This window comes from Antedon mediterranea, chromosome 1 (genome assembly GCF_964355755.1).
Source record: "Antedon mediterranea chromosome 1, ecAntMedi1.1, whole genome shotgun sequence".
NCBI classification, from domain to species: Eukaryota; Metazoa; Echinodermata; class Crinoidea; order Comatulida; family Antedonidae; genus Antedon; species Antedon mediterranea.
The window spans coordinates 22,538,310-22,565,599 of record NC_092670.1 but is presented as its reverse complement, the minus strand read 5'-3'; the positions used below and the strand labels follow the sequence as shown (position 1 = coordinate 22,565,599).

At 34.5% G+C, this 27,290-nt stretch overlaps 1 protein-coding gene and 1 pseudogene across 1 annotated transcript; both read right to left on the bottom strand.

Moving 5' to 3' along the window:
- LOC140043022 (polycystin family receptor for egg jelly-like) lies at nucleotides 1–27,290 on the bottom strand. The gene is made up of 34 exons (XM_072087736.1): nucleotides 27,210–27,290; nucleotides 26,638–26,776; nucleotides 25,542–25,861; nucleotides 25,025–25,163; nucleotides 24,345–24,571; nucleotides 23,806–23,935; nucleotides 20,653–23,637; nucleotides 20,263–20,425; nucleotides 19,901–19,999; nucleotides 18,466–18,644; nucleotides 17,778–17,972; nucleotides 17,419–17,549; nucleotides 17,064–17,220; nucleotides 16,479–16,654; nucleotides 16,031–16,139; nucleotides 15,844–15,866; nucleotides 15,409–15,553; nucleotides 14,760–14,866; nucleotides 14,294–14,540; nucleotides 13,785–13,910; nucleotides 13,365–13,478; nucleotides 11,814–12,043; nucleotides 11,136–11,441; nucleotides 10,473–10,847; nucleotides 9,642–10,382; nucleotides 8,812–9,026; nucleotides 8,356–8,533; nucleotides 7,887–8,064; nucleotides 5,943–6,062; nucleotides 5,325–5,609; nucleotides 4,646–4,968; nucleotides 4,255–4,510; nucleotides 2,026–2,289; nucleotides 1–1,537 (listed from the first exon to the last, which is right to left on the bottom strand). The coding sequence occupies exons 1-34, from the start codon at nucleotides 27,288–27,290 to the stop codon at nucleotides 1,392–1,394; spliced, it is 9,609 nt and encodes a 3,202-aa protein (XP_071943837.1). The 3' UTR covers nucleotides 1–1,391.
- LOC140063727 (5S ribosomal RNA) lies at nucleotides 6,564–6,684 on the bottom strand (annotated as a pseudogene).

Genomic DNA, 27,290 nt, shown 5'->3' with positions numbered 1-27,290 from the left:
TACATGCTAATTCAATATATAATATGCGACGACATAAACTACGTTCGTTTTAAGTATGTAATTAAAAAGAGGATGTTTTATACTATAAAAAATATTCAAGAATCGTGCTTTTAGAATTTATAGAACAATAAGTTGAATTTTCATTATCTCAAAATGAGAGAATACGTCAATTTATATGCATCAACTTTATTGATTTACGTGGATGTTTTGCAAAAATTACGATATTGATCTTTTTTATAAAAATTTTTTTTTATTGAATATCGAATCATTGGTAGACCTAACCTATGATCAACAATTACTTAAAAACACAAAACAATATAAACTAACAATGTTAATTCTGGAATAGTTGCTCCACAATCTTAGAGAGACTTAGAACTAATAAGCCTTTTTAAAGTTGAAATTGTTTGATGCATGAAGTATATAAGAGTTTGGTGTCAAAACAAATAAATTATTGTAGTGTAAAACTTTTTGTTTGCAGTATAACTTAAAATGCAGCGAAACCTTTTTAAATATTAGGTCAATGCAATAATACTGCGTGTCATAATATTATGTATCTGATTTTCTATGGTTAGATAAAGGATGCTTCAGACTAGGTCTGCTTAATTTATGAGTCAATCATATGGTACTATTTTGGAGGGAAACTTTTGAAGGGAACAATTATTATCCTCCTCTGAAGTCCCTTATTTGCATGTTGAGTATATAAGGGAAATGTTATAGATATTGAAAAGAAGAGAAAATAACATGATAGTAGAAAGACGTATAGAGTATAGAGAAGAAAGGTCTAGACTGGTAGAAAGTTGTATTAATACTGAGTTACCAGAAATAAAAGTTTTAGTTGAATATAGTATACTTTTTGTATGTAGAATCATTTTGGCAGTCAGTGTACGGTCTCGTGGATTTAATACGCCAGAGAAAGCATACGCTCGGAACCAACTATAAAATTCACTACACTGTGCAACTACCTTGTGTAGTTATTGATTTGTCAGTAATAATCAATACAAGTTTTTTTAAACAATAATAATAATAATAAATATAGTTTGTTAATTATTATGACAACAATGGGATATATAATAATACCATGTATACACAACAAGATCAATGACAAACACTTCTAAACATTCATAAGCCATATTATGTATTATCTATTTTTATAATAAAATGTTACATGTTAAAGTAACATGATTTAAAAACCTTACTAAGACAATACATAGTTCACCAACAGTAACAAGTCTTGAAACAGTAATGTTAAAAAATTACTTTTAAAAATGTGCTATATAAGTGTTAATTAAGTTATGTTTTTAAACATTGTTGTTGCAGGCGTAATCCTGGTATTAAGGTGTTTTATAAATTGTTCCAACATAATGTTTATAAATACAACATTTGATGCTCCACTAGCAGGTGTAAATCTTGCGACTTCCACTCTTCATAATTCCAAGTTCGTAATATTTTTCAAGTCGAATAAACTCATTAAGTTTTTCAACCATTTCGTTCAACTTCTGCTGCATAGTGTCACAGTCAGACTGTATTGGTTCAACACCTAGTAACAGAATAGCTAGTATTATATTAAAGAGAGACTCTCAAATGTTATGCAATAACACTGAAAAAATGTGAAGAGGCTAATAAGAAAATAATAATTGTAATCATTTCTATTCTTATAAATGTAAAGAAAATTACTGAAAAATGACAATGGCTGGATCTCAATGGAGGCACAAAATAAAATAAGCAAAAAGCTAAAAAAAACGATAAAGTAAAAGTTATAATAAACTTTCAACAAATTAAGTTGGACCTTTGGAACACTTTCTTGGGTCACAAAGTTGTCAACAGGGGTTCTACTCCCTTCTTTGTATGTTTAATTTATTACTACCAACAATAACTATTAAGGGGACATTTTTTTGGGTCACGGAGGTGTCCCCAATACGGTAATTAAAATAAGTAGATATGTTGCTAATGGGAAAATAAATTCAAACCATAAGGCTTACTCTTCATAAACCTAATAAAAAAATATAAGTAATTCATAAAACCTACCTTCAATGTAAGTGTACCTCCTCCGTACCCTCGCTCGTTTTTCTTTAAAACCTGTCCAAACTTTGAAACGATTAATCATAAAATCCAACATCTCCAATTCATTATTCAGCCTCTCATTATCAGCTCTTGTTTGTGAAAAAGCCTCGTTTATTATCGTCAAGAACATGTTCATCAAAATAAAGACAATGGTCATCATGAAAGAGAAAAAGAATAATGCTCCCAAAACACGATTTTCTTCTTGCATTGACAGAAAATCAAATTTACCTATAAAAAACAAGAGTTTTATTTCAATAACTAGAACCCTTCTTTTGACAGACAGACAGCCCTAGTTAAGGGAAGGTGTCTCTTGAATAAGGTCAATATAACACTACAGCCTACCCCTATTCAAGGGAAGGTGTCTCTTGAATGAGGTCAATATAACACTACAGCCTACCCCTATTCAAGGGAAGGTGTCTCTTGAATGAGGTCAATATAACACTACAGCCTACCCCTATTCAAGGGAAGGTGTCTCTTGAATGAGGTCAATATAACACTACAGCCTACCCCTATTCAAGGGAAGGTGTCTCTTGAATGAGGTCAATATAACACTACAGCCTACCCCTATTCAAGGGAAGGTGTCTCTTGAATGAGGTCAATATAACACTACAGCCTACCCCTATTCAAGGGAAGGTGTCTCTTGAATGAGGTCAATATAACACTACAGCCTACCCCTATTCAAGGGAAGGTGTCTCTTGAATGAGGTCAATATAACACTACAGCCTACCCCTATTCAAGGGAAGGTGTCTCTTGAATGAGGTCAATATAACACTACAGCCTACCCCTATTCAAGGGAAGGTGTCTCTTGAATGAGGTCAATATAACACTACAGCCTACCCCTATTCAAGGGAAGGTGTCTCTTGAATGAGGTCAATATAACACTACAGCCTACCCCTATTCAAGGGAAGGTGTCTCTTGAATAAGGTCAATATAACACTACAGCCTACCCCTATTCAAGGGAAGGTGTCTCTTGAATGAGGTCAATATAACACTACAGCCTACCCCTATTCAAGGGAAGGTGTCTCTTGAATGAGGTCAATATAACACTACAGCCTACCCCTATTCAAGGGAAGGTGTCTCTTGAATGAGGTCAATATAACACTACCTAGCCTACCCCTATTCAAGGGAAGGTGTCTCTTGAATGAGGTCAATATAACACTACAGCCTACCCCTATTCAAGGGAAGGTGTCTCTTGAATGAGGTCAATATAACACTACAGCCTACCCCTATTCAAGGGAAGGTGTCTCTTGAATGAGGTCAATATAACACTACAGCCTACCCCTATTCAAGGGAAGGTGTCTCTTGAATAAGGTCAATATAACACTACAGCCTACCCCTATTCAAGGGAAGGTGTCTCTTGAATGAGGTCAATATAACACTACAGCCTACCCCTATTCAAGGGAAGGTGTCTCTTGAATGAGGTCAATATAACACTACAGCCTACCCCTATTCAAGGGAAGGTGTCTCTTGAATGAGGTCAATATAACACTACCTAGCCTACCCCTATTCAAGGGAAGGTGTCTCTTGAATGAGGTCAATATAACACTACAGCCTACCCCTATTCAAGGGTAGGTTAATAGGAGTTCTACTGTAACACCAGTATTTATGGCAGTATATTAACATGAAGTAATAATGTATTGAATGTTAAGTACATGATACCCTAAAATAGCCTGGAATCATACCACTGACCCGGGTACGATTCATTCATTTCATTGAAAAAAAACAGCACACTGTTCATAGCAATGGTGGGGGAGGTGGGGGATGAAGTTGGAACTTCATAAATTATATGTACTGTAGAAATATACTTTTATGTAATACACTATTGATTTAAGTTGGATTTACAGAGTAGCTTTATTATGATCTTTTATTAACAACAATTTGATATGAATAAAACATTGCTATATCCTCTATTGATTTAGGTGGTACTTAGCAGTATTATTATGTGTTAAGTGAAAGAAAAATATTGATGAGTGATTTTATTAGTTTGTCACAAATAAAATATGATAATAACATCGAAGCAACAACAGACTAATTGGGTGTTACAAAGAAAGCCATATATATCATCATGATATTAATAATATATGTAAAAAATTGTAAATACGTATAAAACTTAATATTAGCATTCTTTGATTAAAGAGTTGTGTTTGTAATTTTCTTATCAGAAATTTCATATTATAATCAAACTATGGTTACCAAGAAGTGTTGCAAAGAGTGACTCCAGCGTTGTTAAGTAGCTCGAGTAGTCTTTCAATGTTGAGCCGAAAAGTAGGTACCCACACGATGCGTACGCAGCAAATATGATGAGAAACACCATCAGGAAAAGAAGAAGTTCCAACCAGCAACAACTAATAGTGTTGGACAACAAGAGCATACGGCGATTAAACCGCAGTAATTTGAGAAACTTAGCAGTAGAGATGAATAGAATGAATCCAAGAATGTAGTAATACATCTGAAAAAATGTTAAATGTGAAAATATTTATTTATAATAATAATGATAATGCAATATGTAATGTGACTAGTGCATTAACAACGTTTTTGTTTCTGTATGGTATCAAAATAAATCAAATTAACTTATTTTACTAACCTGTTCCCAAATTGCAAAATGCTGAAAATTCAAATATTGTTTGATATCGTCTTCTCTTAAAGTCTTCAACCGTTTACCAAAAATGTAGCGATTTATATATGCTATCAAAGCTAGAATAGACAACAACAACACGGCGAACTCAATAAGATTGGAAAATTTCTTAAAATATGCTTTTCTTTCTTGCTTGATGTTGGAGTATTCTCTAACTAGGAACAGCAGTATGAAAAAGCTGAAGACCACCTCGCATAAGTTGATGAATAGGCCTAGACCTCCAATGTAGCGATCAAGGAATACACCTTGAAACGAGTAAAATGTCACAGCCCCTGTAAAGAAAACAGCTTTGTTTCACTCCATCATTCAACACTTCACAATGTAAATGTTGTTAGAGGTATGGCATAATGGTATGGGATGTTGGACTAGCATATTAGAAGCATGGGTCCGAGATCCGTCTATGCAATATTGTTTGTATCTTTACTTGGGCAATAAAGTTGTTGGTCTGGTTTACATACATTGTGCAAAAACACAAAAAATGGGACACTATTTTCACAGAGAGGAGACCATCTCCAGGTGTGTTACTGTAATCATGTCCCTGTACTGGGATTTTTGGAAGAAAAGTCTTGTAATGAAGAGGTCTCTCACAAGAAGATTCTTTTAAAACTAATATAAAACATGTATTTACCTCCTGTTGGAGGGAATTCAACAACCATGTTCGATACTCCAAATAAATTTGTTGCTGGATTATACACAGAAAATTCAATAAAGACGGCTCGTGTATGCTGGTCAACCCATTTTGATTCACGCAGGTATTTGGTTGTTTTCCAGGCTGCTTCATCCGTGTCACCAAGGTCTGCAATGTATCCTCCGCCTCCGTAAATGCCATATACTCCCCAAAGTGGCAAGTTATCCAATTCGTACCAAGTTTTGTATTTCCACAGATTTTCATAATCATTTTTTACTGTAGGGCCTTAAAGATAAAATAATAAATATATTCGTTTTTTCAGCTGCCTTCTGTTTGGAAACAAAAAAATATTAGTAAGTACATTATAAATGCTATGATTGACCTTTGGCATTGAGCTAAAATTACATCAGGACACATTATATTGAAAGATGATCAAGGGGCCATAAGTTCAGATACATTCTAACTGACATTCAAGCAGGGAAATTATTTAAAATAGAGTGCTTATTAAATATACATACAGTATCACTGGCATCTAGGATTTATTTTAACAGAGTATAATATTTTTCATTTTAGGTTAACATTATGATTATTAATATATTATTATTATTAAACAATCACCAGTTTGATTCAGCAAAATCCAATTCTCTGTAAAGTGTCTGTCTTCTTCAGCTCCAAAGCTGTACGCTGGTTTACATGTTATACCAAGTGTCTCAAATTCATTTGGTACATCACAGTAATCTAAAAATTGTAATTAAAGGATCTTAAACAGAACAAACTGACCATGATAATAGGAAACCTTTGATTTGGGACAACTTACCTGTGTCTATAATGCTTTATTTGTTATTGCAACAACTTAAGCTCTGTCTATACAGTACTATCAAACTAGTTTGACAAAAAAGTGTGATTTTTATATTTTAATTTTATTTTATATATATTTGTCCTCAAGCTTAACTGGAAACTGAGGAAATTCGGATTAGGCCCTCCACGGACCCACGGCAGCCAGCAGTGCAGCGCCTACCATGTCAGCACACCGGGAGACGATCCCCTACTCTTTTTGAATAGTGTACCAAGTTCTTTAACGTGCACTGTTAAGTACACGGGACCAACGGCTTTACATCCCATCCGAAGGATGAGGCAATGAGAGTAAAGCATCTTGCCTAAGGATGCAATTAGTATGGTACAGATAACCTCGAACCCATGCCTATCACATGCGAGTCCGATATTACCATTACTCTCCAGTATATACAGCACCCGCCCCGATTTCTGGACGGTCTCCCATCCAGAACGCAACCGGGCCCAACGTTGCTTAACTTCGGTGATCTGATGAGAACCGGTGTTTCAACGCAGTATGGCCGTATATAATGTGATGTGTCGAAATATGGTAGTATGACATCACCGTGTCCAGATATGACATAACTGTGTCCATATATGGGCATAGCAAATTTTTTTTGTCACATAAAGTGTAGTGTAGACTAACTTCAGAACCTATGCATGTTGTATCAAGGAATCAAATGAGGAAGCACATGAATTAAAATGACATAACTAGTTCCTAGGTCATTGCAAAGGAAAATCACCCTACCACCAACAAATGGCATATTATACAAATAATGAATGTTTATGAGTGTAATGGTACAAATAATGGCACGAGGTGAATGATGAAAGGTTATATCAACGAGGCAAAGCCGAGTTGATATAAACTTTCATCATTCACCAAGTGCCATTATTTGTACCATTACACGAATACAAAACATTCATTATTTGTTTTATATAACATCTAAATAAATTCTAGTTATTTGAATCAAATAAAAGGTAGCCCTACCCTAGCCAAAGCTTACTACATTTCATTCACACACATTGATTAAAAACAGTAACATTTGGTTTTTAATAATGTTATATTAAATGTTATATTTATATGGATTTCGTAAACACACCTACTTTTGTGTTAATTATGTCAACAAACGACCAAACAATCCTAGGCCTAGCAAGGCTAAAACGCCTAGGCTAGGCCTAGCCTAAATACTAGCATGGCCTAGGCTAGGTCTAGTAGCCTAGGCTAGTACTAGCTTGGCTGAAAGGCAAAACTTCGACAGACAATTGGAACTTATCTAAGCTAATTATGGTTTTTCCAACAATTCCACGTCTTGTAGGGATGTCCCCATTAATTAATCAAAATCCTAAAAACGATCTAAAGCTAATTTAAATGCCTTTTTGAATGAAATTAGTACATAATGTCCAAATCGTACACAAATATCTGCTGCTGTTGCATATCTCGCGGTGGTGTTTACAAATGAAACTGAGACCAGACGACAGGTGGCGCTGTTGTATTTCACAGTACATAGCCATATCATATAGGATAATTTGTGTACTAGATTTTTTTTCATCCGCGAGACGTTTTTTTTTTCGTACACAAAAATGTTTCAAAAAGTACTATTTAACGATCGTTGAATAGTGCGTACTATTGCACGCCATGTGACCCACATTCGTCCAATCAAATGACAGGAATTTATATAGGTGTTATATAAATTCTTATAGTACTTTGTTATATTGAATTCTATTACAAACCTTCTTGAACTCTGACCTGTCGTAGCCTAGCTGTGCTTAATAAAGACGATGTCCTATCAGCAGCAAGTTGTTCGATTTCATTTATTTCATTTCTTGTTCCATTAAAGCCCACCCTGGAATACAGTGTTGGTACAAACACCTCATCCATGTAATCCCAAAAATATTCCCGGGAATAAATCTAAGAATAAAGTAATGACGTTATTTTTTTATTACTAGTATAAACATTTTAATTGATGCTGCTATTATTTCTATCTATTACATAGCCTTGCAGGATGTACAGCTTATTGTTTATTTTAATTTTCTCCTTACTTGTTTGTGTTTTTTTCACAAGACAAGAATTAATTTCTTGTGTAGAATCCTAATATAATGCAAATATTATTTCTTACTTTTTCTCTCAGCATGTATCTCATCTGTACTTTTAAGAATACGATGATTGTGTATTATGTTCATTGTATTAATAAAGGTATACCTTATAAAATGGCTTTTTGCCATTGTAGTCCGCATTGATATAGCTGGCCGTCATCGACCTCTGTAAACCATTGACACCGCTCCCAATATTACCAAAAGTAATTATAATCATAATGATGAGGAATAACAGGTATGTAACAATCTCTTTCAGAATTTTACTCATCTGAATGTCTTTTTGTCTGTAAATTGAGACGAAAAATCACAGTAATATACAGTAATGTAAACTGGATAAGTGTCTATGTCAAGTTCAATTAGCTATGGTGAAATATTGTAATACAAATATAAATTAGTTATTAAGGATGACCCAGCTAACAGCAAAATCTTACGAGCAAGATGTAAAACAAACATGAAAATAAATTATCCTAAAAAATCAAAGTATTGAAATGAAAAAACAAACAAAATAAAAGTGTACAAATTCTAGTCCCCTGGACTATAACTAAATAATGAATTTAGTTACCTTTCTTTTTTCAACTCTTCAATCTCATCAGAGTCAGGCGGTAATGCATTATTTAATGCTTCATCACTGTCATTTATAACTTTCTTGTCTCCTTTGCCGTCCTGCTTCTGTTCATGCAGCCATTCCTCATCTGTCTTTAGCTCTGGTGATGGGCCATCTTCATCTTTATCTGGACTTTTGATCACAAGTGAATAGAAAGTCGCCAGAAATATTACCTGAATTTTATGAAAAGACAAATAATTACTAGAATAAAAAGTTCAAGTAGTAATCTATTCATTTAGGTATATTTATTCATAAAAAGACATCAAAATACAACGGCAGCCAAAAGGCTGAAAAGTAGTATTTTACAAAATTTGATAAAAATATATAAATACATTATGTATAAAAGGTAAAACTAGTTTAAAAAAAAAAAAAAATAATAATAATTTACCACATTAAAATTGGTCCACCTGTCTATTGATCAGAAGCTGCAGTGAAGAGCTGGGTTGTGTGTTACTTACAGTAGAACCTCTATATTGCAACCACCCTAGACACAACAAATTCTTTTAGAAGCTGGGCTCTGCTGCAATTCCCCTTTTTTTGTTTCAGAGAACACTTTAGAATAGAGGTGTATCCTGAATAGGATGTCCCTTAATAGGTGTTAAAAAATCAACAGAAAAGTGTCCTGAATAGGGTGTCCTAAAGTAGGACTCTACTGTCATTCCCCTCAATCATTTCAAGGATAATAGATGTGTCTCCTGAATAGGGTTCTGTCATAGTTTTGAGGGATGAAGCCTCCTCCTTTACTGCTACTAGACAGGAGAATTCTTATAACTCCTAAATCAATTTACCTTAATTGGCTGTGAAACCAGAATATCTTGAGTAAGTGATACACATATTGACATCAGCCACTGCTCTGCTTTCTCAGCTCCAAAGTTTGCTGCCACTCCAATTGTCAACCACATTGCAATCCCAATAGTAATGAAAGATAAAACCCAACCAACATACAAACACCACCAAGGCAATGGTTTTCTCTTCTTTGACTTATTGGTCTTTTTGCCTTCATTTATGGTAATCACGACACTTGTAAGCTTCGGATCTTGACCACTCATGCCATTGTCAGGTGCTTTTTCAGGCGATATTTCTTGCTCTACCTTGGTTTTATTGTTCTCAACGTACATGCTCTTCATTTTTTTATGCCTATGACATTTGCGATTGAATGAAATTGGACGTGATAACCGGAATAACTGCACAATAGCAATGTTGACAGGAAATACCATAAGGCTACTAATGACTCCGATTGTAATCTCCATGACAGATATTTTAAAAGATCCGATTGCAAACGTTCCTGACTGTGCTGCATCAGGATCTTCATCAGTTTGGTACATAAGAATGTTTGCCATCATCGTGCAGAATAAAAGAGAAAGACAGCAAGTTGCTCTTTGACACCGAGTGAATGTGCTCCTTGCCGGGCGAAAGAAGACAGACAACCAGAGATGAGCGTCGCTTAAATTTCGTCGAGTTTTACTATAGAATAAATGGCCAAAACTGGTGATTTCGCTTATACCAGCTGTTGGGATAACTCGTTCAATCTAAAATAGACATAAAAATAAATTTGATTATAAATAATAAATTTATGATTTCATGTACTTATGTTGTAACACCGTATGGTAATAACTCACTTGCATGTCATCGTGTTCTAACGAGAACCATCTATCAATCATAAAGTAATAACTCCGATTCGTCTGCAAATCTTTAATAAGTACGCGGCTCAAAAACCACTTAGCGTTCCCGGAATTATCATGCCATATTCGAAGATGTACCAGAGTTCCAAGACTACGAGGCACTGCCATTACAAAGGAATCTATGCTGCTTCGTTGGAGTATCAAACGCTTTTTATCTTTGACAGCTCGAATCTCTGTTTGACCTTGTTCACCGTTCAAAATAAAAAACACATTTGCTGTTGTACCTGACCCCATTCGTACACCGGTGAAAAAAGTAACTTCGTAGTTGTAGTAATCACAAGGATTGTTGTCAATCATTGGACAAACACCGGCCTGTAATGGAAAATAATAATTCATACAATTGTACAGAATAACGCACATTCTAATAAACTAATCTTCGATAAGTAGTATATAAATGGAAAATGTAGATTAGCTAGCTACTCAATAAAGTGAACATGGTGTACTTTCATTGAAATTGTAGAGTTATCATGCTGACCTTACTGTCAACAAATTTACATTACTAAACAAAATCCCTGCAGACGAATAAGTTGTTTTGTTACAATAGGTCTAGATCAGTAGGCCATATATTTCATTCTCAATTGTTACACATGAGTATCTTACTTTAATCATATCTCTTTTATCTTCTTTTCTAGCCCAGAATATCACCACAAAATAAAAGCAGATACAGCTGAGCATAAATGCAAACACTGTAGGGTTCTCTGCCAGTTGGTTTAGGCCTACTGTCAATTCAATTTTGTTAAAAGACACAGCCAGTCCTCCACTGAAGGTTGCTACATCACTCTGCAAGTCTTCAATGCCCTCTGTGGATCGTCGTCTACGCATTGGTGTAGTCTCTTCATATGATGTTTCCGGGGGAATAAGCAGACAGAAGCACTGTGTTTGATCAACTGTTGTTTTATTTCCAACCTATGATCACATAAAACTAAAATGAATCTTATCCTATGGATGCAATGGTACACATGTATGTATAATAGTCATAAATAAGTGGTTAACATGCTTTCCTTCCAATCTCAAGGTCCGGGGTTTTAGTGCTGAACTAATCTAGTGCCAGGGTTGTAACTCACAACTCTTTCAACTCCACTCCCTAAGCCTCAAATGAGACTTAGTTTATAAGCACGATATATTATTAAATAATTTATCCATCATGTAATTGGCAAGTTTCTCACTGTTGGATGCATATGAAATATTTAAGGTAATTAAAAAAGTTTGTGGAGATGTTATGGGATGAATAACAAAAACCACTTCATTGGCTTCAAAATTCAAAAATTGAATACTTACTTCACATCCTTCTTGATTCCAAGTATCTCCAGTTCTGTAATAGCATGCTGATGTATACAATCCCATAAGAAACCTCAATACTGATGGTTCTTCAGAGGCCGAGTAACTCATCATTTGAGCATTATTTCTCACACAAACTGATACACTCCCTGTCGAGTATATGTATCTGTAGAAGTATATGTCAATAAACAAGCTGTAGTATGATATTCCATAGTATGTGTCTCGTCCCACTGTGAGTGCTTTACATTCATCCTATCTCAACCTAACAATGTGGTATGACGTCCCACAGTGAGTGCGATATGTGTGACATTCACCCTATCTCAACCTAACAATGTGGTATGACGTCTCACAGTGAGTGCGATATGTGTGACATTCACCCTATCTCAACCTAACAATGTGGTATGACGTCCCACAGTGAGTGCGATATGTGTGACATTCACCCTATCTCAACCTAACAATGTGGTATGACATCCCACAGTGAGTGCAATATGTGTGACATTCACCCTATCTCAACCTAACAATGTGGTATGACGTCCCACAGTGAGTGCGATATGTGTGACATTCACCCTATCTCAACCTAACAATGTGGTATGACGTCCCACAGTGAGTGCGATATGTGTGACATTCACCCTATCTCAACCTAACAATGTGGTATGACATCCCACAGTGAGTGCGATATGTGTGACATTCACCCTATCTCAACCTAACAATGTGGTATGACGTCCCACAGTGAGTGCGATATGTGTGACATTCACCCTATCTCAACCTAACAATGTGGTATGACATCCCACAGTGAGTGCGATATGTGTGACATTCACCCTATCTCAACCTAACAATGTGGTATGACATCCCACAGTGAGTGCGATATGTGTGACATTCACCCTATTTCCACCTAACAATGCGGTATGACATCCCACAGTGAGTGCGATATGTATGTCATTCACCCTATCTCAACCTAACAATGTGGTATGACGGCCCACAGTGAGTGCGATATGTGTGTCATTCACCCTATCTCAACCTAACAATGTGGTATGACATCCCACAGTGAGTGCGATATGTGTGACATTCACCCTATCTAAACCTAACAATGTGGTATGACATCCCACAGTGAGTGCGATATGTGTGTCATTCACCCTATCTCAACCTAACAATGTGGTATGACGTCCCACAGTGAGTGCGATATGTGTGTCATTCACCCTATCTCAACCTAACAATGTGGTATGACGGCCCACAGTGAGTGCGATATGTGTGTCATTCACCCTATCTCAACCTAACAATGTGGTATGACATCCCACAGTGAGTGCGATATGTGTGACATTCACTCTATCTCAACCTAACAATGTGGTATGACGTCCCACAGTGAGTGCGATATGTGTGACATTCACCCTATCTCAACCTAACAATGTGGTATGGCGTCCCACACTGAGTGCAATATGTGTGACCTTCACCCTATCTCAACCTAACAATGTGGTATGACATCCCGCAGTGAGTGCGGTATGTGTTATACTCACTTTGAAAGCATGTTATTTGAAAATAAACATAAGGTCTCGCCTTCTACAGTTGATAGCAATGTCTTGTTCCACGGTATATTAGGATAAAATTCATTCGCAGTCTTGTTATGTGTTGTTAAAAGCTGCGATAACGTACAGCTTAGATCATAATCATCTAAAAATCAAAACAAAAGAATATTACACAGTGGTGTATTGCAGGGGACAAAGACTTTAGCACTCCTAAGGGACCCCACTGCTAGTTAGTTGCATTAGATTGTTCATGAGTTTTGCCAGTGAGTGCTCTGGTCTAAACAAAATAATATCACACATTTTTTTCCCAATTTTGGTTATAGAATCTTCAAATAATCTCCAAATTACAAAGAAAAAAATAGTTTAGTGAAGTGATACGCATTCAATGAAAATTACCCTAGCACTACAGTATATTGCATAATTAATCAAAAAGAAGTGAAAACAATCTTGCCTTCAGAAGCAGTACCATTGACCTTCAAGAACACCTCAATGTCATATTGGTAAGTTATGTTAGGTAGCATGTCATCATTGCTGTGTGCTGTTACCTCCACAACCACAGCTGAATACTTCTGTATATCTGAAAAAAAAATTGTTTTTATTGAATTCAAAAAATGGATAATGGATACAATAATCGCCTTTCTAAAAACGCAACAACTTTAATCTTTCTTTGCATTTAGGATCCAGTTTTACCTATCCACAGCGATAGATGCAGACATATGGGCCAGTAGCAGGGTAATCCGCTACTTTTTAGATGCAGGTATACTGGGTTCCTTAAGCCAAATGTGTACACTGGATCTTCAGACCTTCTAAGAGGACTTGTATGACCACCAAAACTATAGTAATCTTAATCTTAATCTATGCCAATTTTATAGCTATGGTTTGCAGCAGCTAGTCCATGCCTCAGCCACTTAGATCGACACTGTCAACAATTTGAATCAAATTAAATATATCTATATATACCATCTAGATTTTTGCAAGATAACAGGCCATTTTCAGACTCCTCATAGCTGTAAACATCTTCCATGAGACTGCTTGCGTTCTGGCTTGAGTTATCTAAATGTAACTGGATCATAAACTCTATAGGCACATCAGGATGAGCTGGAATGACGGTTTGACCTGTGTCGTTCTTCATGTCTAGACTTATCATTGACCCAAGTTCAACACTTGAGTTGTCTAGCGGGTATGGGTTGTTAGTTCTTGCAATAACCTAAGTAAAAGTTAGTTTAGTATTATATTCTATTTTGTATAAGGGCAATTGTGATAGAGTCAAAATAATTAACAGTAAAACATAGTCTACAGTGGCACATTTTTGTTTGCAAACTTGAGCAATCTCCGACTAATGTTTGCTACAATATCAAGCAAACTCTAGAGTTAAACAAAAAATTGGTCAAGTTTGCTAGTAGACCTAGCCTTTACATTCAAATACCTGTACTTGTAATTCCGTTGATGAGTCATTACTTATACCAAACAAATCTTGAACATCTGGAATCTTCATAATTGGTTTGTTATTCTGATCTGAGAATGGTTCTGTCCCTGTATAATAATATAACATTATTATCAATTCCATTATAAAGACACAAAATTACTGTTGTTACAAACCTATAAAGGTCCCATATTAAATTCTGAACATAGGGTAATCAGCTATTAGGAGCTAATTTTACTTAAGCCTAGCATTATGTGGTAGGGTGGCCAGTTCATTTCCATGTTGCCTTATCCTCCCTAGTATTTTCACCCAGGTACTAATTTACAGCTGAGTAGACTGGGAGTTGTCGGGAGTTGAACCCGGGTCTCTCTGTATGAAAGTTAAGTGTCCTTAACAACTTCTTTAAATGTTATTTTCATGTACTTCAGTTTAGAGGAGTAGTGTTCGAGCTGGTGACCAACCCACTGTAGAAGAAATATGGACATATATGTAGAATAAAAAGTAATAGAGGTCTATCATTTGGATGTACTTCATATAAATAATATTATTTTTCTGGTCTAATACTACATACAATAGATAATTTAATTAGTAAGAAAACTCATGTTCATTACAAAAAACATATAATTCTAAAAATTATACAAAATAGAAATACCATTTAATATAGCCAAAGTGAAGACTTTTGAAACTGTAACTGCCACAGTCTGAGATGAGATCTTGACATCATTCTGCCCTGTGACCATCAGCTTTGTGACACTGTCTGTCATGTATTGAATAACCTTTGACCCAGTGTCATTTGACTAATACAACGAAATAAAAATAGAAACTTGGATAGCTATTGTAAAGCTCTGTCTACACTATCAAACTTTATGTGACAAAAAAAAATGTGGTGTGCCCATATATGGAAAAATGATGTCATACTATTACCATATTACCATCACACTTTTTTTGTCAAACTAGTTTGATAGTCTAGTCAGAGCTTTAAAAGGCAGGAGCTTTAACTTAAATATTATTAAGCATTTTATTTCATATGTTGATCTCTGTTATAAAGTAAATATACATTACAAAAACATTAAATGAAGACACTTACATTTTTACTGTTTTGTAATCGTCCTGCACAAACATAGGAAAACAAAATGTATTACTTTTATAAATTTAAATTCAGTTTAGAAATTTTATATTAATATCGTTTTTTCTAGCCACCCTTTACACCCTTAATTATACACTTGACTGAACAACGTACAACCAGGGAAGAGTGAACTCTTAACTTAACATACCTAAGGAATAGAAAGCTAACTTAGCAGATTCTTCCAACTCTTCAGCTGACACGCCCACAACAAACCTCAAAGTTTCAACAAAAGTACTAACTAAATATTCCAGAAATTGCTGCAAAAATGAACATGAATCAATAAAATATTAGTAATAAAAACCACATGAAGTGTTTTTAATAATACAGTCAACTAATGTGACACTGTATTTCAGATTGCCTATGCATGCCATATGACCCTGCATATGACAGTACAGATAATAGTGGTATATGTGTATTTGTACATTAGGTAGGCTGGAAAACTGTTTCCTTAGGCTCTGTCTACACTATATCAAACTAGTTTGACAAAACAAGTGTGAAGTGCCCAAATATGGTAGTGATATGATGTCATCGTGTCCATATATAGGCGCATCCCAATTTTTGTCACAAAAAGTTTGATATTGTTGACAGAGCTTTACCATTGCTTCTAAGGTAATTTGGTCTATATACTGGGTAAGTTGATCCAATGCTGAAGCCATCTGGTTCATTGAACTCAGAGTGTAAGCTGGAGTCAAGCTGGACATTGAATTTAGGAGCTGTTCCCGTATTGACGCTTGCATCTCCATGATGGTATTGTTCACTACATATTCCTCTTCTACAAAAAGACAAAATAGGACGAACAAATGCAAAAATGTGGTCAAGTAAGTTTGAAATCAAGCTTGAAAATCTGAGAAAAATGAAGAGATACAGTGTAGTAGTTCAATAGCAACATAGAAAAATTGGATTGTGGTTTAGTTCCAATACAGTGATACATGAAGATTAAATTTGCAGGGCACTGATTCCAGCACAGCAAAGAAGAGGTAATTTCAGATGTGCTACTATGGCAACCCAAACAGAGCTTAGCAAAACCAGTATAACGCACCATAAAAGATAAATTATAGACGGACACCCAAAGAAATGACAGACAGAAATTTATAGAAAAATCTATTCGTTTGGTTATTTCCCAGATAAAGTACATATAACACTGTAATTATGTGGTGTCTTTATTATTTCTGCACTTGTACCTGCCATTTTAGTACAGCGATTTAAAAACCCCGATATTGAAATAGCTGCATTGCAGACAGAACCAAACCCTCCAGTTGCTGCCAGTGATGCCACAGAATCAACAACTTCGTCATATTTGTCGGAGATCATTTCGTAACTACATAAGCTTGGTTTTACCTGTGTATTAAATAACAAGTGTACATTTATAGAGTAGTATAGCACAACTCTGAAATGTTATGCTGGCCTATAAACACCATGTGAGAGTTTGCATCAATTTGCATTCCATTTCTATCTTATGGTGGGCTTATACCAAAGTGCAGTAATGAATAATATTTCAATATAAACAATAATGAATAAACAATTCACTAAACATACTTGTACGGAGATCGATTCATCTTCAATGTAAGAACCAAAACTGTCAGTAACTCTGACACGGATCGTCACATTGTAGTTATTAGACTCCAGTCCAGCAGGAAACTGAGCAGCATTTGACACCGTTTCATAACCTAAGATAAAAATAAATTAGGTGTTAATATGGAACTATATTAAATTTTATAGATTATTTTTACAAGCAGATGCCTAAACCAAGAGTGGTACCATATAGTACACCATTGAATTTAATGACGAAGATGTTTTTCAATCATCTAGGCAAGTTCAATCCAGAATTTACATACAACATTGGCATTTTGTAAGTTTTAAAAGGTGATGTAAAATTGGTATAAGACTCTACTTACCACTATAAATAATAGCCCAATTAGTTGTATTGTCTTGTCTAATAGAGTATTGGTAAACAAGCGGAATATCATTGTCTTTATAGTTTGAGCAACTTATGATGAAGTCTGTAACGGATTCAACACCAGTCAAAGGATTCACTTGGCATTCTCCTTTTACAGGTGTGTCATTGGTATCAAAATCCAATTTACTTAACCCTAAAAGGAAAAAAAGTTTAACAAAAGAATTGTAAGCCTCTCTTTACCTTTAAGTTATAGCAGTTTTGGTCTTAGAATTACTTATTTATTTTGTGTGGTACTTTTGAAGATACTGCATCCTTTAAAATATCTCTAAATTTACAATGAAACCAAATTTGACTTCACAAAATTATTTAAGCATTACACATTCATTTGTATTTAGCAAAAGCACTTTTATTAGAAATCTGTAATACATAGTGTTAATTCTATCTTCAAAACGACTCAAGATTTTACATGAAACAGTATACTCTAAAACCTTGGGTAGTTCCTTTCATACACAATATATTAGTTTCTATTAAAAGACTGCTTTTGCTACATACAAATAAATGTGTAAGGTCCAATTTCACATAAAATTAGGATGATCATACTTGGAATTTTATGAAAAGCAGGACTTTTTAATATGATATTTATTTAATAATTAATATATTAAATCATAATAAAACAAATTAGTTACCTGCATTCTTTAAATCAGCATTTCTTGACACCGTCAGGTGAATACGATATTTTGTATTTTCAAGAAAAATTCCTGGTTCGAGAGATAGATTTGCAACGTCTATGCCTGTAGTTGCGTAAGACATCAGAATATCTTGTTCTATTTCTAGATAACTTGTTTGGAACATAAACAATTGCCACCTTTAAAAGAAAATAACCAAAATGACTAGCAAGTTTATTTATTTTCGTTCTGTCCTGGTTAATTTATTTTGGTGCTTGTTGGTGCATGAAGAAATACATGGCATGTTATTATTGCTTTATTGTTTTTTCTCTTGATACTCATTCTGTAACATCAACTTGAGTTTTTTCATTTGATCTATTAGAGATGTTCTAAACTAAAGTAGTTATTGACACAGAGTATGTAAATGGGAGCAAAAGGCATGTGAGAGAAGTGTGTGATAGTTGCGGATTGGTTGAAAAATGTGAGAGAAGAAGTGTGTGATAGTTGCTGATTGGTTGAGAAGTATGTGATAGTTTCTGATTGATTGAGACATGTGTGATAGTTGCTGATTGATTGAGAAGTGTGAGAGAAAAAGTGTGTGATAGTTGCTAATTGGTTGAGAAGTGTGTGATAGTTGCAGATTAATTGAGAAGTGTGTGATAGTTGCTGATTGGTTGAGAAGTATGAGAGAAGAAGTGTGTGATAGTTGCTGATTGGTTGAGAAGTGTGAGAGAAGACGTGTGTTATAGTTGCTGATTGGTTGAGAAATGTGTGATAGTTGCTGATTGGTTGAGAAGTGTCTGATAGTTGCTGATTGGTTGTGAAGTATCTGATAGTTGCTGATTGGTTGTGAAGTATGAAAGAAGAAGTGTGTGATAGTTGTTGATGGTTGAAAAGTGTGTGATAGTTGCTGATCGGTTGAGAAGTGTGTGATTATATTGTTTCTGTTTGGTTAAGAAGTGTGAAAGAAGAAGTGTGTGATAGTTGCTGATTGGTTGAGAAGTGTGAGAAAAGAAGTGTGTGATAGTTGTTGATGGTTGAAAAGTGTGTGATAGTTGCTGATTGGTTGAGAAGTGTGTGATAGTTTCTGTTTGGTTAAGAAGTGTGAAAGAAGAAGTGTGTAATATGTGCTGATTGGTTGAGAAGTGTGTGATAGTTGCCGATTGGTTGAGAAGTGTGAGAGAAGAAGTGTATGATAGTTGTTGATTGATTGAGAATTGTGTGATAGTTGCTGATTGGTTGAGAAGTGTGTGATAGTTGTTGATTGGTTGAGAAGTGTGTGATAGTTGCTGATTATTTGAGTGTGAGTGAAGGAATTAAGTTTGTTATGAGTCAAGGATTAGAAAGTAAAGACAGAGAGTCCAGGCTTTCCAACACCAATACCTCCAATTACACTATGTGCGACAGTAAGACATAATGCTTTAAACTGTCATAAATTGTGATTACATTATCTTACCTGTAGTACAAAATAATTCCTCTTTTTGCATCTTTCTCTTTGGCTTCAATAGATAGCCTATTTGTTGGATTCTTTTTAATCTTACAATTCAATTTGCAACTGCAAACAATTAAATAAATTAGTTAAAAACAATTTTAAAAATAGTAAAGAAAGACTATAATTCTGACATATCAGATACAACTGTTTTAGTCTTTTTCTTAAATATATATTGTCTCTGTGAAAAGTGAAATCATTTGTTTATGTTTATTTGTTGGTAATCTATTAAATCAAGCATTTCATATGAAAAATACTGATAAATATATCAATAACAGCTTATTACATTTAAATGTGTAGGCCTACATTCTAATGAAACAATAGCAAACCTCAACTCAACATCTGGGGGTGTGCCTTCATGAACATCAAGAATTTGTTTAAATGTAGCTGAACGGTCCTTCTTCCAAACTGTCAACCAAACCTCATATTCCATATCCCAGTACATTCCGTATGAATCAATGGTTACAACAGGCCCACTTACATTTAACACTCCTACAGTTTAAAAGAAGAAAACATCGTTATGTGATGTGGAGTGGAAGTCTGCAATTGTTCAAGTATCTTAACTACAGATCGTTGAGTTAATTTGAGAACTTATTTATTCAGAATCAAGGCTTTAAAACAATATTCAATAACATTAAAAAATATTGTATTAAAAAGAGGCATTGATTAGCCATACTAGCTTGCAAAATATTAACAAGCATGTATACATACACACGTACCTCCTGGCACATGGCCATTGGCATCTCCAAATCTTCCAAAACACCCTCCAGTATCATCAACTTCTTTATAACTGTTAAATGCATTGTTGCTGGATGATTCGGCAATAAATACTTTAAACTCTTCATCCCATTGTTGAAACATTTCTATGTTCTCTATCACTGTATTTTCCATTTTATAAGTCTTGCGACGACATAGCCATGTAAAGTTCATTCCACTTTTATCCATTTCATCAATATCAGGGTCATAGGTCAGCTCACTTGCATCTAACATTATCAACTTGTTCCAGCCAATGCTCCTAAATGTTCCATAGTTTATCCCAATATGAAGGGACGTTGGAATTATTTCGATAGTTGTTGAATCCGTAGTAACTAATCCTATTTCATTGCCAAGCATTGTAACTGTCAAAGAAAATCTGTACGTTCCATAAGAAAGCGTCTTGGCCGGGATTACCAATTCGCTCAATCCAATATTTGTCGTTTTAATGTTTTCTGGTAAAGTATACTTCTCTTCTTTCCTATCATTTTTTTTATAAACTTCCCAAGTAAAATCAGCAAACTTGGTTGATTTACAATCCAGAACAACTTCAGCAAATACGAAAATGTCGACCGAGGCTAAATATTGTCGGTTTTGCGTCAATAAATTACACAAAAAATTATCAGTACAAGCGTTCAGATCTGCTACGGTAACATTCGGGAAAAAACATGGCAGTCTTGTGATAACTTGTGTGAAATTTTGCATTATATAAGAAGCATAGTTAAATGCGACAAACTCAATCTGATATACATTTGGAGTCATGAACTTATTTTCAAGCTGTTGAGTTACTGATCCACCATTTTGAACTGTTTGCCAGAGCGACTTGGAATCTAATTCTGTGCAGGATCCGGACAACGTTCCGTAACGATCACTACAAGTATGGCACGCTCCTAAATATTGGATATAATTACCTTCTGAAGTTTCATCTTTAAAATCAACACGGTAACACGCATCACTACCAACTTTTCCAAGTTCTAATTTAAACTCCACAGTAGAATTTTTAACGTTTGTTCCGACTCCTACTAATTTAGATTCAACAACGGTTTCTTGAACGACCACGGTTGATGTCCACTCGACAAAGCTCACTGCATTTGATGCATTGAGAGTTATTTCATATTTGTTTGGTATTGTAAATGAGTAATAACTTTGCGAATTCTGTGAAGTTTTTGTCTGTCCATTCGGCTCATACATCCAGGTGTAAGTTACGTTAGTTCCTGTTGCGATGTGCGTTGTCATGATAAGAGAATGATCTAGTGGTTGGTACAACTTACCGTCATGACTTGGTACCTCCAAATCCATTGATAAATTCATTTTATTCATAGCCAAAATAACTGTTAACCCATTTATCTCTTCCATAACCACAAAGTCTGACACATAAATTTCATATGATACAAGATTCCAAATATGGTATTCTAATCGATATTTTCCTGACTGATTAAGACTTAACGACAACAAGAAATCAGAAGTGTTTTCATATAACACTCCTGAATGAAAATTAACCTCATTAACATCAACTTTGTAGTGAGCATCTGTCGGGAAGTTAAAGTCATTTGAATGCGTCAACATTACTTCAACATCTGCTTGCATTATGTCCGTGTCCAACTTGATTAACGAAGGTACGTACACATCAAATCCATCAATTGGAAGCTGAATAATTATTGCTACAGTTTTGTTAACCACGTCGACAAGGTTTCTTGCACTTAGCTTGACTGTATATACACCGCTAATAGAATAACTATGCATGAATGCGAAATTACTTTCTCCATCAATGATATCAACGTTTCCGTCCATAAAATCAATCGTGTACTGAATACGAGAACCGGCAGATACTGAGAAATTGAAAATTACTTTTTCATTTACTTTGGCTGTTCCAGGGCAAAAAAATTCCAAGTTTTCAATGCTGTCCTCTGCTTCAAATTTAATCTTAGTATTTGATTTGCTGGCTTCGTTAATAATCTTTATTTTAACAGAATATGAACTCCAGTGATCTATTTCAAAATAATAGAATACGTTCAGTTCAGGTACTGATATAATATAGTCAAGTTCCTCAAAGTACTGATAGTCATCGTTTAATTCATCTATGAATGTAAATTGAGCTGTTGCATCTGTCGGTGGGTAATTTATGTCTCCCGTAAAGAATAATATCACCTCAAAAGTACTATTCTTAGATGATGTCATACGTACAATTTCTGTAAAATTTGCTACATTTATTTTGGAAACTTCATTTTGAACAGTAGCGTTTGTGCTGACATATCCAAAACTGACATTGTTTACACAGCTAACACTAAAAATATAAAATCCTGGTTCTGTGTATTTTAATTTTGTTTGGTATATATTATTACCATCTCTACTCATATAATTGATTTCCTCGACAAAATAAATTCCATCTCCCTGTTCTACAATACAATGTAAATGCGACCCCACCTTCATGTCAAAGAATGCATCCATTTTTTGAAAAGTTTTTATATATTTATCAGAAAGCCAATTTTTTAAATCTACAATTTCATACTGTATAAGAAAGAGTCTTGATACTGTCACAGGGTAACTTATATCATTGTAAACAATAACATTAGCAGTGAAATTCCATCTTTCTAACAGTTCCACCATAACATTAGCAGTTAAATTCCATTTTCCAAATATATTCCAGTCGATTAGAACAATAATAGAAATAATTTGTGAATTGGCAGAATCTTGTTCTGTATATGACAGTACACGCGCATCATTTATTTCCACTACTGATGTCATATTTGAACCGAATGACACTGACCCAGCAATCACTATGTCTTTTCCATACACAGCATACTGTGGTGACTCTACCAGATCAAAATTTTGAATTTCTTCAATGAACGATACATTAGCAGAAACTGATACACTATTGATGAGGTTAAAAAATGTGATGATGATATTTATATTCGTCGCATTGGAACCAGTTAAGTATATATCACTTGATTCTAAAGAAAACAAAACAAAATGAAATATCACAGTACTGTAGTATTTATAACACATTTTTATACATTAATAACCCGAGAACAACAAGATTAAAATAGTACTGGAACGTTTTTGTTATACTGGATGGTAGACGAAATATTGTAATTTACCAATTAAAGCCAGTGACCTACCATTGCAACCATACAATACAAATTCCAAATCATCTAGCCAAGTTGATGTTGACAATATTTCAAACCGAATAAATCTTGTATCAAAAGTAGTTGAAAACATTTCAACCTCAGGCCCAGCAATTTTGAATTTCTAATGGGCAGAAACAGAAAAAAATCACTAGTATATATTTTTTACAATTTGTAGGTGGAGAACACATATACATACTGTACTGTAATCCTTGGAGGTTGAAGCCTGACTGACATCTAATCTACCCACCAATCAGCAGTCTTCCAAGAGGACTGTTAAGAAAGGGGCGTACGTGCAACGCAAGCGAGATGACCGATCACAAGCCACTGTTCGAATAATTCATCGCTTGTCATTGGTCAAATCACTTTTTAGTGGGTCTCCTATTACAAGCCCTGGAGGTCATTTTTATCTTCTTTTAATTTGTTTTACTCCTTTTTTGCTATTTGTATTGTTTTTTAGGTAAATAAAGAGATTGATTTGATCAAGTAGAAACATTAACTTATTCTGAAGTGATCACGTCATGTGCACTTGCCTGTATATTTCCAGTTCTATCACTGAAATAGTTCCAGTTATGTTCATTGAAGCTGTGCCCTAACTCGAATGACCAGCCAACATCAGTTCCTTTAATCAGTATACCAGTGATAGTATATATTTGACCGAGGTCAACAATCAGTTCCGGATTGATTGAATCAATTCGCCATGGAATCTTTAATTCATCATTTGTGAAAATTCGTATTTCATCTTGACAAACTGGTGGTGCTGGAATTTAAAAAAAATAAAATGCTGAGAAGAGTGGCAGAAAGGTCATATTGTTCACATACTGTATTTTCTATGTAATGATTAAAAGTGTGTGAACTTGAGGCTTTAGCTTTAGATTTTTTTATTGGAATAAATGGAGATCACTAAAGGAGAGTAGATTAAGGTTTTTATTTAAATCACCTTGATTATAGTTGTTGGAATGAACACCGATGTCGAACCTACAAAATTTATCTGTTGTGCTTGCTTAGAATTGAGTGCTATATCCACCGTCATACCACGGTGAAGGTGTTAAAAAGTAGCTAATCAATCACATTTCAACAATACCATGAAAGCCCCAGTAGTCTAATGGTTTAGGTCAGGTAGGGGCAACCTTTTTTCATTTTCACAGATTTGCTCATCTTTAACAAATCTTTTACAAATATTCAGTATAAAATGTATTTAATTCAAGCATACCATAACACCCTAACCATTCCATCCTAATTCTCAGAAAATTATCAGTAGCAACAGGATAAATTCGTGCAGAGTGTACAATGATGGGGTAATCAAACACATTCTTTTTATATGAATGTTGATCCGTATTTCCTTTAAATAACTGCAAAAAAAATAATTATTATTACTATTCTCATGATACAAAAGAACTTGAGTTGATAAAAAAATGCTTTTGACAGAACAAGACACTAAACGAAATATTTTGTAGGAATGATACATTCAAATGAATATTGTTTCTTTTAATCCAAGTACTACATAAAAAAACAGTATTTAAAAAATGTAAATGTTATGCTCAGTTTTGTTGCATAACACCTGCATATAAATTATCACAGATGATCATCTAATAATATCAAATAAAAGTTAAAATCTGTGCATTTTCTGGCATAAAAAAATCTTGCAAATCTAATCCAGCATTAGCACAGTTTGGGTGAGAGAATGTTTATACACATAAACCTTTTTAATTCATAAAACAAAAATGTACCTTAACAGTCTCTTTGTCTTTTAAATATGTCCATGTGAGCAAGTCAATACTAAACGCCACATGAAATTGGGTTACCCATGCAGGTGTACTAAGCGGAGAACCTTGGGTAATTAAACCTGTCAATATCATCTTTCTATCAAACATGACCATTATCCATTCATTAACGACTGTATATGGCCACCAACTACATGTTGGATCATTCAGACGAGCACAATGTGGCCAATATGCAACATTGGTTCTTCTAATTGAAGATGCTGTTATCTGGTCATCTGTAACAATACCACTTTCTAGGCCTAGCACTCCATGGCACAATCGAGAGTCTTATTGTAAAATAAAAGAAATTCACATCATATACAACTGTTAAAAAAATTAAACAACAAATGATTAATATAAAATTAACCAGATGGCAGGTCGATACAGTACATTCAAGTGTGGTATAATTGGAAAGTCTTATAATTAAAAATAGTTTGTCTTTGTTAAATGTGAATACAAATGTATGTACATACAATGTTCTCAAACATTCTTTCCATGTGTCCAATTTCTTATTTGGACTAGCCCATATAAGTTACTAAAGGCCAATTTACACAGGCGAGCAGTAAACTGGTGGTAATTGGTAAATGGTAAGCAAAAAACCAAAATATAGAATCTATGTTATTTATGAAATACTCTTTTTTTTCAACCAACAATTAGTAAACTAACCTTCTTGACAGTTTCGCTGTCCTGATCGGACAGTTTCTTTAGAAATAATGACGATCTATCATCAAACAGATTGACCTCTAGTGTCAAGAAGGTTAGTTTACTAATTGTTGGTTTGAAAAAAAGAATATTTCCAAAATAACTTATATCTACAAACCAGATGAACATTTTCAACTATGTTATTTATTATGAACATTTACACAAAATGTGTACATGGTTTCCGATTACCATTATTGCTTTTGACCTTTAGTTGTATATTAGTATATATATAAAAAATTAAATTGTATTGGAATTGGCGGCTGTGGTTAATTCTAATCTCTGTCACGGTTCTGAATCCAGAAAATTCATACCATACATCACAAACTGTTTAATATGACAATGATAAAGATACAGTACTAACCTTTACAGCCCAAAAGATCAAAACGAACACAAAGATTATCCAGATTAATGATATGCAGACGAATATACCTTGTAAGTATATCATCCTCAAATATTATTCTTTTTTGTAGACGACCATTTTGATTTCCTCCAGAAAGGGTCTTAAGTAAAAAATATTTATTAAGTATAGTTACTTTTCCCAAAACTGAACATTATAAAGATTGGCTAAAGTTTAGTTTTATAATTCATTTTGGCAGAATCTTGGATTATGGAAAATTTTTATTTTTCATTTTTATTTCATCATGTTCAAAAAGTTGGCTTATCAATTTTAAGTGGTGCAATATTAAAAAATCTTTACGGTTGTTCTCCTGTCTACAAATGGTTTTTGCGATGGATACATGGCTGGGATGTATGCCGCTCCGTGCTGGAATTCAGTTGAATTAGGTGGGATAAAGGCCTAAACCTATTTGAGCTTTAGGCATACATGCTGCTTATTCTGATATCTGATGGACGAAACAATTGTAGGTGGACTACATAATTTTACTGCAAATAGTAACTCTGAAAATTAAAAAAAAAACAGAATACTCTACCTACCTGAGTATAGTTCCACGACTCTCCATCAGCACTGTAGCTTAGATAAATATCAGGCAGATTACCTGATGTAGCATTCCCCAT

What these genes read in the sequence shown, in the direction of transcription:
- LOC140043022 (XM_072087736.1), bottom strand. Translation starts at nt 27,290, where the DNA reads ATGGGGAATGCTACATCAGGTAATCTGCCTGATATTTATCTAAGCTAC. An exon ending in ACAGGTCAGAGTTCAAGAAG is followed by an intron (nt 6,063 to 7,886) that starts GTTTGTAATAGA and finishes TACAATTTTTAG; the next exon opens with ATTACTGTGATGTACCAAAT. An exon ending in TGAATTCCCTCCAACAGGAG is followed by an intron (nt 4,969 to 5,324) that starts GTAAATACATGT and finishes TTTTCTTTACAG; the next exon opens with GGGCTGTGACATTTTACTCG.